The sequence below is a fragment of the Malaclemys terrapin genome, chromosome 5 (genome assembly GCF_027887155.1).
Source record: "Malaclemys terrapin pileata isolate rMalTer1 chromosome 5, rMalTer1.hap1, whole genome shotgun sequence".
Taxonomy (NCBI): domain Eukaryota; kingdom Metazoa; phylum Chordata; order Testudines; family Emydidae; genus Malaclemys; species Malaclemys terrapin.
Window position 1 is genome coordinate 123,892,991 of NC_071509.1, and position 14,692 is coordinate 123,907,682.

Genomic DNA, 14,692 nt, shown 5'->3' on the forward strand with positions numbered 1-14,692 from the left:
TGGCAGAGGGAAATGGAATCACCAAAAACATACGTAACTTCAAATTTCTGTGTGGCTTCGTGTTGTGGCATGACAGACTGTTTGAAATAAATGTTGTAAGGAAGAGACTCCAAGGTGTTGACCTTGATCTATCTGGAGCAATGGAACAACTGGACAAAGCAAAGTCATACCTACAGTCTTATCGGTCAGATGAGGGATTTCAAAATGTTCTGAAGAGTGCACAGAAGTTGGCAGAGGAACTTCACACTGAAGCTATTTTCCCACCCATTCAAGAATACAAGAGTCACCGAAGAAGACATTTTGATTACGAGGCACGGGATAATCCCATAAGAGACCCAAACAACAATTCAAAGTTGAATTCTTTAACCAGGTGCTAGATTGTGCAATACAGTCTTATATGGTTTTTAACACCCAATTTAGGACCTATATAACAACAGGCTGGATACAAAAACAATGATTTTGTATCCAGCCTGTTGTTATATAGGTCCTAAATTGGGTGTTAAAAACCATATAAGACTAAACTGTAATTGTCTTTGTTTTCATAGGTTTGAGACAGACCATTACTTTTAGTATGGGGGGGGGTGTACATATGTCTTTTAATTATTTTTCTGTAACCATTGCTAGTGGGAGGATTATCTATAATGAGAAAATTAAATGTTTCAATTAAATTTTAGCCATTGATTCTAACATAAAGTAATATACTTTTGCTGTTCAATTAAAAATAACAAGCTGCTGAACTGTTCCTATCCAAGTATAATCCCTGGACCCCTGGTCAATAAATCACTCAAGGAAAAGACATCTTTGGGGCTGAATTTCTCTCTGAAATCTAGAGGGGAATAAAGTCCAAAGTGATTAAAATTTAAAACGCAAACTTTTAAAAAAGTCAAGGAAAAGGTGATTGCACCAAGCAAGAAGAAAGTAGCCTCCTGTGTTTGAAAAATAGCTTGGCTGTAGTTTATGACCTTTCTCACTGCTTCCTCTCGGTTGTAATGGCTACTTTGGTCATCCAATAGCCAAAAGAATGGGGCTGAACTAGCCAATAATGAGTGAGAATTTCACATTTGGGAGCAATTCCATGATGTTTACTGGTGACTGCAGTTGTCAAATATCATGGTGTATATTTGCCTCATGTGATTACTGAACCCCAGGCTCAGTCTGCATGAATCATTTAATGTGCCTGCATGCTGTTTATTACGTTCAGTACTGAGTTCAGACTAAGTGTCATACCTCACTCTGCTATAAAACATGAAAGTATGTGTAAGGCAGAACTATATTTCTTGTTTCACTTGATTTCTCTCTCTCCCGTCCTCTCTCCCCCTCATCTTTGCTAGAGAGGAAAGGAAAACGTATGCTCCTTGATGGAGTCCCATGTAATGAATTCAGATTGTCAATATTAAAATATCATAATCTGGTATGTTCAGAAAATTATAAAGAGTAGACAGAGGTCATTTTCATATGCTTTATGAATTCTAATCACCCACCTAATTAGCTAATCTCACCACTTTCTTCCAAACACAGCAGGAGCGCATAAGGTCATCCATCTGCAGTTTTAGAATCAAGCCTCAATATGTGTTGTAAACCCCTAGAGATTCTTTCTCCAGTTGTACAAATCGACATATTTTTGTTCACTGTTTAATTTCTATACAGCCTTCTTTCTAGGGGGTGTTTTCTTGGAAAAAGCTCAGGCTATTTTATGATTAATTTTAAAAGACCATCCTTGTTGGTGACATGTGAATAAGCTAAGTAGAAAAATAATGTCCATTCATCATCTTTAATTTTTTTATGAGAATGTGGTATTTGTGAGAGGTGCCAGCTTGACAGCCAGTTAGACCAAAATCCTGTTTTGTTTTGTTTTTCCCCCTGTAGAGTGAGCATCACACTGAAAGCAGCAATGTAGCACAGCTTCTCTTCTCTGGCTCACTTTCCCTTGTGAGCCTCAACTTCAGACTTGAAAGTCCACCTCTGGCATTAGAATGGAATTGGGTTTCCATGCCCATTCAAATGTCGGTTTTTCTGCTGAGTCTGCCAACAAGGAAACCAGTGGGTGGTGATGGTTTGTACACTAGTCCGCTGTGAACTGGACTGAGACTACCAAATCATTTCACATAGGCCACTTGTTGTAATCTTATTTCTCAAGACCTTAAAGACACTGGTACCACGAATGACACTTTTCCTACTTTTAAAAGACATTTTATTTCCTATAATGTACTCATTAAAGGCCATCCAGAATGTCTGTGGGAATTTCTTCAAAGGAATTAATAATAATACATAGCACTCTTAATCCTACAGACTCACGACACTTTAGAAAATTTGTGTATTCTTATCCCCATTTACATGTGGGGGAATCTAAGTTCAGAGAAGATAAGTGACCAATCCAATGCCATATTGCAAATGAGCAGTTAAATCAGGAATGGAATGCAGGTTTCCTTACTTCTAGTCATCTGCTCTAACTAGACTTCACTGCCTTCCCTATTATCAGCTCTGTATCGTACACTGAGAAAACCAGCTGCCTGGCAGACATATCTAGAGAAGATTCCCCATATCTCTTATTTCACATTTTCTGAAAATTCTGTTTACACCAATGCAATCCCCCTAAAGCCAATGTGTGGGTGTAACTGAAGGCAGAACTTGGCCGTTGGTAAAAAAATTTTTCTATTCTGTCTTTCATATCTCTCTTTATAGCTCACCTCCCTTATTATATTGCTCTGCTATCAATTCGCTTCCCCTAGTCAGGTAAAGTTAAAATCTCTGATAGTTCTCAGCTTCCATTTCTACCCTTAAACTAATTTATTGGCTTTTTACTCACTTGTCCCTTTCCCCCTTCTCCTCATGATGCCTGGCCTGCTGTATTTTGCAATCTCACTCTTCCGCTCCTTTTCCTTCTCCCACATATGATGCTTGCTTTCCACTCCTAATCCACCTACTAGGCATACTAGTGCCTAAATACAGTATAGATTTACTTACATGTTTTAAATACTGAAACATGACAAAAAAGGAAAGAAATTTTATGGGTTAAGAAGACACACACCTTCAGGAGATCTGGGTTTAATTCCTAGCACAGCCACACACTTCTGTGTTGCCCAAGTCACATAATCTCTTTCTGCCTCGGTTCCCCGTCTGTAAAATGTGCTTGATACTTCACTACCCCACAGAAGAGTGAGATGCTCTAATACTTTGGTGATGAATGCCATAGAAAAGCTATAAATAAATAAACTTTATAGCAACAGCCAAGTGAAGCAGGCAAATGTTCTCCAGGGTTCGCATCTCCAATATATTTTTGTTATCTCTTCTTTCCCCATCACCTGCCTTGATCACGCATTTAACTTTACGCATGATCCCCAGAGGTGCTTACCTGACAGGGTCTTGGGATCTTTCATCGTCAAGTTCTTAGACTGTAAGATCCTCTGGGTGCAAGGACCTAGCCTTATGTTTGTAAACAGCTATGCCTTTCCTCTGGAACTATATATATAGTGGCAATACTTTCCAGCTTTCCCTTTACATTCACTTCTCATTTTCTCTTCTCTCCGGCTAATCTTGTTGGATCAGATTCTGACCTGTAGCTGTCAGGTGGCTATGGGATCCACTGAGGCAGAAGAAGCTCCATCACAGGCCAACTGAAGTAAAGGGGGAGCAGCAGAACCCCTGGGATCCAGTCAATCCACCCATTCACAAGTGATCGTATTGATTGATTGTAGGGCTCCCTGTAAGCCCCTACCTCCCCAGGCTCCTCTTTCTTCACCGCATGCCCCCCAGCTGCTCTGTGGGGGTTACTGAATCCCTCTGCAGAGGTAATTCCTGCAGTCCTTGAGTGGGGGAGACAGAGAGGCTCATCTTCTTCCCTTCACCAGCTCAATAGGACTTGAGTAAAGAGTCACTTTGTGGTCCATCCCGCAGTAGCCTGACTGACCCCCTTATTTCCATGGAAAAACGGGGTCAAGATTTTTTTGGTTTACTGTAGCCTGCAGGAAGCTTCATTGCCTACCTGCCACCTTCAATCTTCTTTCTTGTACCTAGCATGCATGTTTGTGTCTCCCACCCTAACACAATCCCACTTTTTATTCCCCTAATTGTTCCTGTTCAGCACATGAGAAATTTAAAAAAAAATTAATTGTCCTGTTTTCTCAAGAATAAAAATGGTCACTCTTTTTTGTTTTCACATATTGTTAGGGAAATGTCACTCTCCCTCTCTAAACACAGGATCAAAAAACCACTACTGTAGTTTCAGACAGCAGCATTTTTGGGGGAGGGAATAAAAAAACACATGTAAGAAATATTTTTGTTTTCTCTTGAATGTTTTTTGAGTACCCATAACATATTACAAGAAAGTTAGTGATGGATTTTGTTTTGTTTTGGGTTTGTTTAGTGATCGTCTTTTGCTTTCCTAATAATCAAGAAAAATGTGCATGTCTGAACATCTTTCCACATAGCAATGTAGGAAATTGTATCTTGTTACCCATCTGACACACTAGACACCTTTTTTCTTTTTGACTCTCACCAACAAAGAATATTACCTAGTTTAATAAAAGATTAAAATTAATAGTGAAAGCTGCACACTTTAAATGCTGTTTAAAATCGGCTAAGCAATTAGCTGGTGCTTTTAAGCTGATTGAATACAAATTCAGAATTATGAGCAGCTATTATCTAATAACCCAACAAGTGTTGTGAATAAATCCTTGCTAATATGAAAATTATCAACTCCTGGAACACCGTGTTCTACAAGCAGGAACTTTGTGCCTAATGCCCTTAGATTGATAAACTGCAGATGTTTTGGGGGGGAGTATTCATTTATTCCTCTAACTTGTGTTTCTGCCTAGGGAATCTGTCATCCAAATGATCAGCAAATCAGAATTCAAAGTTTGTTTTCGTTAATAGGCAGACAGGTCTTCATTGACTTAGTCTCAATTCTTTTAATGATCTTTGGACCCAATCTCTAGAAAATAACTTAATGGATTGGGTTCAGTTATTGCTTTCCATTTTTATTTCTTCTGGCTGATTTTAGAATCATAAAATCATAGGACTGGAAGGGACTTCAAGGTCATCTAGGCCATCCCCCTATCATTTTGGATGATTGTACATGTGATTTGAAAGAAAACAATAGAGACTGACGGATGCATAGTAATATCCTGACAAATAAGTCAACACTTCCTTCCCCCCAAGAGTCATAAAAGAATGGTTTGCCAACACAATCCGGTCATGTGCTTATTTGTTTGACAGTGTCCTTAACAGGTAGTTATAGTCAGGACAGTGACAACAGTCTCTAAAAATGTCACCTTATTCAAAACATCTGTCTTCTGTGTGTCTGAGTCATATCTACTTACGTTATTGACAAAATTACAATTCTGAGCCAGTACAGCTGGATTATTTCCACCTTGTGCAATGTGCAAAATACTGCGCTAAGATCTGACAACGGAATCTTCATTACTGATGACAATGTGTGAGATACAAAAAGATAATGCAGCTTGACTTTCAGATTCAGGTTGTGTTTTCAGAGGGGAATAAAAACTAAACAAACCCTTTTTACATGTTAGCAGTACATCTCATCTGGATATCACTGAAAGAGTTGAACAAATAAGGAGATATGGAACATCATTTTTAGAGTTACCTTTGTGTGTGGCAAAACCACTACATACTTCATTAGGACTTGCATTACAAATCCACACAGAGCAATAAGATCCTTCCTCTACATAGAGTTGTGGGCTACAAACACTATGAGCAGGAGGTCAGGGAGTGACAGAGAATTGGGTGCATGCAGCCTTGGTCCCAGCCTCAAAGAGCTTACAGACTATATGCAAGACAACAGATGGATATAGACAAATCGATGGGGGAATACAAGGAACCAATGAGATGATATTGGTCAGCATAATAGGAAGTGGACTCAAATGTGAGGGGCAGCATGAGAAAAAGCATGTAGGTGCTTGTTTGAAAATTTTACAAGTGGGCTATGGAAGCTGGCATCATTGGCTAATCAGAGGTGGGAGACAATCTCTCAATTGTGAATGAGAGATGATAGGCAGAGTGGAGATATTTTCTTAGATGATCAGCAAAATGAAAGCCCAGATGAGAACTCCCAAATCAATCACCCGTTAGCTAGCTGTGTGGCAATCAAAACTTTCTTGTACTCAGAAATATGATTTTGGCTGTCTTTTTCTTTTATCAAAAATGTGGAAAAAACATGCAACAGAAAATATAATGTAGGGGAAAAAGGAAAGTAAAAAATATTGGTTAAAATTAATCTTGGAAGTGCAGAGACTATATTGCGGCATGGCTTAACTTAAACCTAAACCACACTTACAGATCTTGGTGAAAAATGAAAGAAAATGGTACTAACTGGGAAGTCTTATCTATGAACAAACTAACTCACCAATCCAATGTCAAATACTAAAGACATCCTTTGCTGAATATTTGCATGTTTTCAGAGGCAAACCCACCTGCTTCTTAAAATATTCTATTTAGTATCTGCTACGTGAAATCATTTAAAATAATGTCAACCAGTTTGTCTTGTCATGTTATAAATGGATAATCTGGTGTTTCCAGTTCACAGTGGACAGGGCCAGCTCCAGGCACCAGCAAACCAAGCACGTGCTTGGGGCGGCACATTTTCAGGGGCGGCATTCCGGCCATCCTTTTTTTTCCGGTCCTGCACAGGGTGCGCCCTGGAGCCGCTGCGGTTCGCATCGGGGAGCGGTGCCGGCACCGTATGGCTGGGCAGGCTCCGAGCGCGGGACACTTGGGCTGGGGGCTGCCCCGCGGGATGCACAGAGCTGCCTGCAGGTGCTGCAGGGTGGCTGCCCACCCCCCGGCGCCGCAGTAGGGCCTGGGCGAAGCAGCCAAGCCACCCAGGGGCTGCAGCAGGGCGGCCAGGAGCAGCAACAGGATAGAGGGGACCGGTGCCCGGGGTGCTGCTGTGTGGGGCCCGCGTCCCACTCTCTGGGGCTCTTCTCCCTCTGGGGCTGCCCTGCCCTGCACCTACTCCTCAGCCCCCTGCCGGGGCGGTCCCCCAGCTCTGCCCTCATGGGTCTCGGACAGTCCTGGAGGCGGGAGCCCCGGCTGGAGGGACCCTGGGCTGAGGCAGGGCCCAGGAGCCCCGCTGCTTTCCCTGACCCTGCCAGCACCGGACCCCCTGGAGGCGAGGGGGGAGTGGGTGGAGTCAGCACTGGTGTGGGGGAGCCCAGCACTGGGGCGGCAGGGGGTGCGGGTGGGGTGGAGAGCCCAGGGTTGGGGTGGGGGGCAGCCAAAATTTTTTTGCTTGGGGCGGCAAAAAACCTAGAGCCAGCCCTGACAGTGGAGGAAGAGAAGGACAAGAAAAATGTTAGTCTTTCAAGTATGTGGCTTCTTCTTGTCCAGTTTTAGCCTACAATGTTAATTAATGATGGCATTTATTTGTCAGATGTATCGGATTTTTGTACTCAATAGAAAATGACAACCCTGTGGAATCCTTCATGTTTATGAGTAGTCATCCTGTGTGCATATCTGTGCAGGACTGAAATTAAATTGCACAAACAGAAGAATCCTGTACCGAGAGGCATTTGATATTAGTCTTTTGACTTATTTTTGAAATATACAACAGAAAACAAATCAATGACTTTAACAATATCTACAAGAACTAGATCTTCAGCAAATAATATTTAACAGCGCCTGTGAGACATCATTAACGGTGTATAGTGTAATTCAAAAGCTTATTTCAAAATAATAATTTATTGAAGATATATAAACATAAAAAGCACAGATGCATTTTAAAACAAGTGTGAAATCTTCTTTCTACATATAATACCTTTTGAAGATGCAAATAATATGAACCAGAGTCTGATGCCTTACTCCAGTTCAATAGCATCTTATTCAGAGGTGCCGTCCCCCCCCCCCGCCCTTCCCCATTCAAAAATCATCTGTCAGGCCCCCAAAAGCATGAGGTTTTTTGGTAAATACATTTTGGGTTCTGTTTGTTTGTCTTCTGGTTCTTGAGCCTTTAAGATGCACTTGGGTCACTTATTCAATTTCTAATTCCCAAACAGGAGGGCTAAAAACTTAGTTTTTCAAAAAGAAATAACATGAGACTCTCAATAAAATTCTAGGCGTTATCAACATTCTTTACTTCACGAATCATCCCATTAACTAAAATGGGACAGACCACTGAGTAACTACAATGGGATGATTTCACTGTGAGTCAGGATATCAGAATCTGGGTATCAGAGTCTAATTTTGCCACTTTACTCATAGCTAGTCCTATTTAAGTAGTGGGATTACCTGCAGAGTAAGGTATCACTCACTGTGAGTAAGAGCTGCAATATTAGGCCCACAGTTAATTTTCTAGTTTCTTGAAAACATAAAATAAAATTTCCTGATAATTTTTTAAAAAAATTTAGCCTCCTTTTTAGTCAGTGCAATAACTGGTTATATTACTACCTTTCTCTCTATGTAGGAGGAGCCATTTGTGATGGTGTCCGAAAATGTTTTGGGAAAACCGAAGAAATACCAGGGTTTCTCAGTAGATGTCTTGGAAGCCTTAGCTAATTACCTTGGCTTTAAATATGAAATTTATGTTGCACCAGATCACAAGTATGGAAGCCCCCAGGAGGATGGGTCATGGAATGGACTGATCGGAGAACTAGTATTTAAGGTAAGGAGGTTAATTATTTATTAAATTAAAGGTGTATAATGACCCATAAGCATGTAGCTTATTTATTGATGTTGCATCATTAAGTGCCTCCCTTGATGGCTCAGTGGTATTGTTTTATATGGTCACTGCCTAGGTTAACAGGATCTAACACTGCTACCAATGCCCTGGGGAGTGATGGTGAGAAGATGAACATGGAATGATTCATCTGTTATCAGGGATCTCCCATCCAGTTTTTCAACCATAATATAGTACTGTGAGGTAATGTGGTAAAAAAAAAAAAAACAGCGATCCTCAGCCTCTTAATTAATTTGGCAAAACCAGCCATGAATGAGAAGAGGCTGTCCTAAGGGGGGAAAATTCTATGTTATTTTAATTAGTAAGACATTACATAAATAATGTATAGCATTTAGAGAAATATTGGTGGTGCTGAATAATAAGTAAGGTATATGATCAACAGAAAATGTTTTATTGATATATAATATTTGCATGATGTAGATGCATCAATTGAAAGCAATATATTTGTTAATCTGTATTTAATAAACCATCTTCATTTACTTAATTCTACCTTAAATGTTTAATATTATAGCATATCTAAATTAAACAAAATAAACCTGCTTTATTTGGCTTTTTTTCCACTCTTCCCAACTTATCTGATCCTCTGCCTTCATTTTTTCCTTTGAAATGGAAAAGAAAAATCTGTGCAGCAGATGCGCTGGCAAATTTCTTGCTTGTGCTGTAGAGTTTTCAGATAAATTTTACCTGCCCCTGCTAATCCTGGGTGTGGTTGTCACCCTGTGGAAGCATATGGAGAAATGTTTGTTACTCTTTCACTCCTCAGTGGAACGGAGAAGAGTATTGTTTCCACTGCAACGCTCTCTTCTCTCTTGCCCTGCACAGATGCTGCTGTGCTGGAGCTCTGCATGAATGGAGCTCCATGGAGTGCAGGGGAGGTGCCATCCGCTGTGTAATCTGAAAATATCCATATGGAAATCCAAGTAGGAGCTAATAAGCTGTATTATCTCCCTCTGGGTCTCCTCTGTAGCAGCTATTGAGCATCCCCAGAGGGAATATATGCAATGATAGTGCAAGTCCAATGTGAACCACAGAGTATCAGCTATTCTTTGGCTCATAGAAGAAGGTAACCTTCCCACTGGTCCTTCCAAAATCCATGGTTTCTACAGCTTTATTTTTCCATACATACACTTAGCTTTTATACCATGGGTTATTTCTTTGCTGGGGACAGTCTGGCCCCTGGATCTTAATGGAACAGGATCACATTTTTACTTTATTTAATTTTCTCTGATATCAAAAATCATCCTTTCTACCCTTCAATTTCCTCCACTCACAGTTAAGACAGAACAGAAGGGGAAGAATGCAACTTCTACCAAGAATGCAACTCTGACTTTAAAAGAGGCCTTGAGACCAAAAATGAAACTGCATACTTATTTAAAATCAGCTGGGTGTGGGGAGGGAGGAATAGATGAAACGTTGAATAAAAGTCATATTTAAGAGTGTGGCCAGCTCTCACCAGCTTTCGTTATTCTAAGAGAAAGTCATTATTATTATTTATTACTACTTGATGAGCAACCGGGTGCCTCATAAGAATCAAGACCTCTTTATGCTAGTTGCTGTATAAACACACAGCAGAAGAAAGTCCTAGCCCTAAAGAGTTTACAACCTAATACAAGATGCAACAAATAAAAGAACAAACAGTTGGAGGGGATATTAAGTAGGGGAGAATGAGGTTAATGATAGGGATATGTGGTTACATAGATTAACTGTAAATACAGTAGCAGGTTTTCAACTGATTGTGTGTATGTTTAACGTATGTATAAAAGCAGGAATACTAATGATATCAGGAGTCCACACAGGCCATCTACCAGTCCATTAGTAAATGCAGAAATACTTATAGTGCACATCCCAAATTCAGGACACATTTAACCATGTGATGTACCTAAAGTAATGTAACAGGAGCAGCCTCATCCAGTGAGTACACAACATTTTTGCACGTCCAATTTAAGGGCCAATATCTGAACATTTGGGCCAAGGGATTGAACAATGATGAAAGGGTAGCAGGAAAGAAGGCAGTGTGTGGGAGGCGGGGGAATTTTTGAAGATATGTGTATAGTTTCCTTAAAACTATCTGGAAGCCTGGGAGGAGGGTGCCTTGGGAAGGTTCTAGGCATAAGTGGTACAATGAAGCATAGAGGGAGAGACTTTTACACACACTTAGCTTTATAGATAATACCATTATCCTGTATCAGAGGGGTAGCCGTGTTAGTCTGAATCTGTAAAAAGCAACAGAAGGTCCTGTGGCACCTTTGAGACTAACAGAAGTACTGGGAGCATAAGCTTTCGTGGGTAAGAACCTCACTGACTTGCATCTGAAGAAGTGAGGTTCTAACCCACGAAAGCTTATGCTCCCAGTACTTCTGTTAGTCTCAAAGGTGCCACAGGACCCTCTGTTACCATTATCCTGATAACATTCCTTTTTCAGTGTAAGAAGAAAACAACTCTTACTGTGATTCTTTACCATTGTCACATGGAAATAGTTGTTTGCATGGTGCTCTCTTTCTTCATATGTTTGATTTAACTTTTTAGAATGCTAATTCTAGAGGGCAAGGACTTTATCTGCAGATGCATCTGTACCACCCATTAGTACATTAGGGGCACTGGTGTAATATAAATAATAGTTGCTGTAAAAAGGAATGACAAATGTAAATGACCTAGTGGCTGATTGTGGAAGCCATTTTCCATGTCTGCAAGTGATATTTAATTAGCAGTCACAGCAAATAGTAAGGAGCAATGCAATCAGATGAAGTACCTAGATCATTAAGTACTTGGGCTAATAGATGGCAAATGCAGATAAGTGTTGAATAATAAGTCTCGCGGTAAAATGCACTAAAAAAAACCCCATTGAATATCTGGTAAATGGTAAAATGATATAGCATGCGAACTAAGAAGGGAGGTGGGAATTAAAGAGCACTTGAAATGGAAAATGGATGGTCCCAGGTGGTAGGTTATAAATGAATACAGTAATAATCAAATATCTGTAATAATGATGGTGTCAACCTTTTCTGCATTGCTGAATAACACGAGGTCTATTAGGATGTAAAATAACCACCCATGAGAAATGGAGGCAGCCCTATTATTTGTAAAAGACTGGAAAATGCACTAGAACACCACTAGGAAATGGACTAGTTATTTTAATAGGTATGTACTATATATACAGCCTCTGTGATATTGTTATCCTCAAGAATTTTAAAAGTTAGCTTCAGATAAGACATTGAAAAGTTTGGGTGGATAGTTAATGATTGTCAGGACTTCTTTGGCCTTGGATTGAGGAAGCAAATCTTGTGAGAAAAAGTTCTTTGGCACTTAGAGTATTTGTTTGTACATCTTACTTTTGTAAAATAAACTGCCTTTGTTGTAGTCATATCTCTTGCAAATCCAGATGAAACTAGGAAGCGTAGAGGTGTGCTGTGATCATTTTTAAAAGTTAACCTAGCATTTTCCAATTTAAGAAAATTGATTTTTGTCTTAGGTTTTGGGCATAGAATCAGGTGGATTCTTGCTTTCTAATAATTTCTCTGTTCTCTAATTATTATGATAAATAATCTGCTGCTCTGTGCAATGGCCAACATACCATCATCAATTTGTCATTTGAGAAACAGTGCATAACCCAAACAAGAGTCCACATTCTCAGTGACTTTGGGGCTGAGGCAGGATTGAAATACATTTAATCAATGTCACATGACTGTCTCCTAACCCAGAAATCCTAAATACTGAAATCAGATGGTTCACTAATAATACATATACAGTATTCTTTCCTTCCCAATAACAAGATGCTTGGAGAATCTCAAAATCATTCTGAGATCAGACATTTACATTGATAAGCAAATGACATGTCATTGAAGGTGTGTTGTTTTATTTGGGTGCTAAAAGTGCACAGTCTGTGACTCTGAATTAATGTAATCTCTCTCTTATGCTGAAAAGTTATGATGGGAGCTTGGCTCTCACTGACACACAACTGTGTCCAGACTTCTCTTTTTTAATTTTTCCCTTACTACCGCAGCCCAAAGCCGATGACCTATATTGAGGTAGGACGTGATCTTTAGCCCATTATATTGTTAGCAGCAGAGGTTCACTGTGCCTTCTCTCTCTTTCCCTTTCCCTGCCTCACTTAACGGACTATTGAATAGCTGGGCAAGCAGCCAGCATAGATCTATCTCTCACTGCGTGCAAGCTGTTCCTGGAAGCCTGCTTTCTCCTTATTTACAGTGAATTGAGCTTTGCTTCCAGAGCTCCAAAAACCTCTTTGATTGACAACCTTTGGCGGGGGGGGGGGGAACACTTTAGATTAAAAGTTGAAGCTATTTTTAAAAATTCTTATAGGACATTGACTGATTTTTTCCCATTCAAATCTGACATGCTAATTTAGTCAACACAATGTGGAGGCCATTCAGAAACCCATGGGTTGCCCTTTACACATTGCCACTTGAGTCAAGATGGAGTTGGTCACACTGTGCATGTGCAAAAATTAAATCTCTCTCTTCACAAGTGTTGTGGAAAACAGCAGCACTCACATGACGCATTGTTGAGTGTATCTCTCAGCGAAGGCATGTCATGTCTTAGCGGTGCCACTGCAGCAGGTGCACCATATGAGATGACAGTTGCTATAGTAAGTGCATAGCTCCTGTGTTAAATAGAGCAAAGCTTCATGTGCTGCATCTACATAGCATTTCCTTGAAGACAGGCAGGCACACCTCCTCCCGTATTCCCAGGGAGGTTAAAATTTTGCTTCGCGTATTTGAGTGCAGGGGACTGGACTAGATGACCTCTCGAGGTCCTTCCAGTCATAAAATTCTATGATGATGACTTATGTACTTTTCTTTGTCGTGAGTTCACTGTAACCCATGTCCCGTTGCTACCTGACTCTCTTCACTTTTCAGTCTGTGGACTCCAGAGGTGTGAAATCAGAGACACAAAATAGAAGGTACAGCCCTGTGGGGAAAAAGAAAGTGAGGGCAAGGTAGCTTTATGCCTTTATCAGGGGCTTGTGCAGCCCCCAGCATAAGTAAGAGAAGTTTTGGGGACTGCTTCAATTTATGGCAGCCTTACCTGGACTGCCTATGTGCTTCTTTGCTTTGGCACAAAGTGCTATGTGCACACCCCCGGATCCACTATCAACCATGCATAAGGCTGCTTACATCAACCTCATGGTGATCCTCCCCTGGGGGAATTCTTCTCCAGATGTAGTGTCCCCTTTATATTCCCGTGTATACCACTGGAGCAGCATATGGTGGCAGAGTGGGGGCCAGACCAGGGCTGGTCTTACCATGAGGCAAACTGAGGCGTCTGCCTCAGGTGCCAGACTGTGGGGGGGAGGGGGGTGCCACTAGGACCCAGAGTGTAGAAAATTGTGTCTGCTGCTGGTGCATATGTATTCTCTCTGCTCTAGATGCACAGAGATGGTGGAGTGCTGTGCTGGAGGAAGGAGGGCACAAGAGACACAACAGGCAGGCAGGAGAAAAGGTGAAAGGGAATAACAGAAAGCAGCCGGACCTGCAGAGAGAGAGAGAGAGGAGGAGGAGGCTCTTATGTACCTCTCTAGCACCCTCAGGAGCCTGGACTGATTAACACCAGCTTCTCAGGGAGCTTCCTGTTTCCTGCTGCTTCCCTGAACCCACTTGAGGAGAACAGACAATCAATTGAAGTAGTAGGAGCCAGTTAGGCCCTTAAGACGCTGATATCTTCCCTCACTCAGGCCCTGCTACCAGCCTGCTTATTTGCCCCCTTCAATTGACTGTTGAGAGTCACTGTAGCTGGGCCACAGCAAGTGAAAAACTTCATGTTCCCCAAAGACAATGAAAATAGAAGTTTTTATCCAACACATTATTGGCGTAAAAGCCTCAATGGTGACAAAGTGCAGAAGCCATGGCTTATGTACTCAAAAACCCAGAATGGTGCATACTGTTTTTGTTCCAAACTCTTCCAGTCTAATGTTCCAGCCACATTGGGTTCTACAGGAACAAAGAACTGGAAGAATCTGGCTAGAAATCTGGCATGCCATGAGAA

General features: G+C 40.9%; 1 protein-coding gene across 1 annotated transcript in view; it reads left to right on the top strand.

The window, feature by feature from the left end:
• The window catches only part of GRID2 (glutamate ionotropic receptor delta type subunit 2), a 1,011,959-nt gene that overhangs the window by 805,425 nt on the left and 191,842 nt on the right, over positions 1–14,692 (top strand). The window contains exon 10 of the mRNA XM_054030820.1: positions 8,417–8,614. Within this exon, the coding sequence (XP_053886795.1) occupies positions 8,417–8,614 (198 nt within the window). The remainder of the gene's footprint in view (positions 1–8,416; positions 8,615–14,692) is intronic.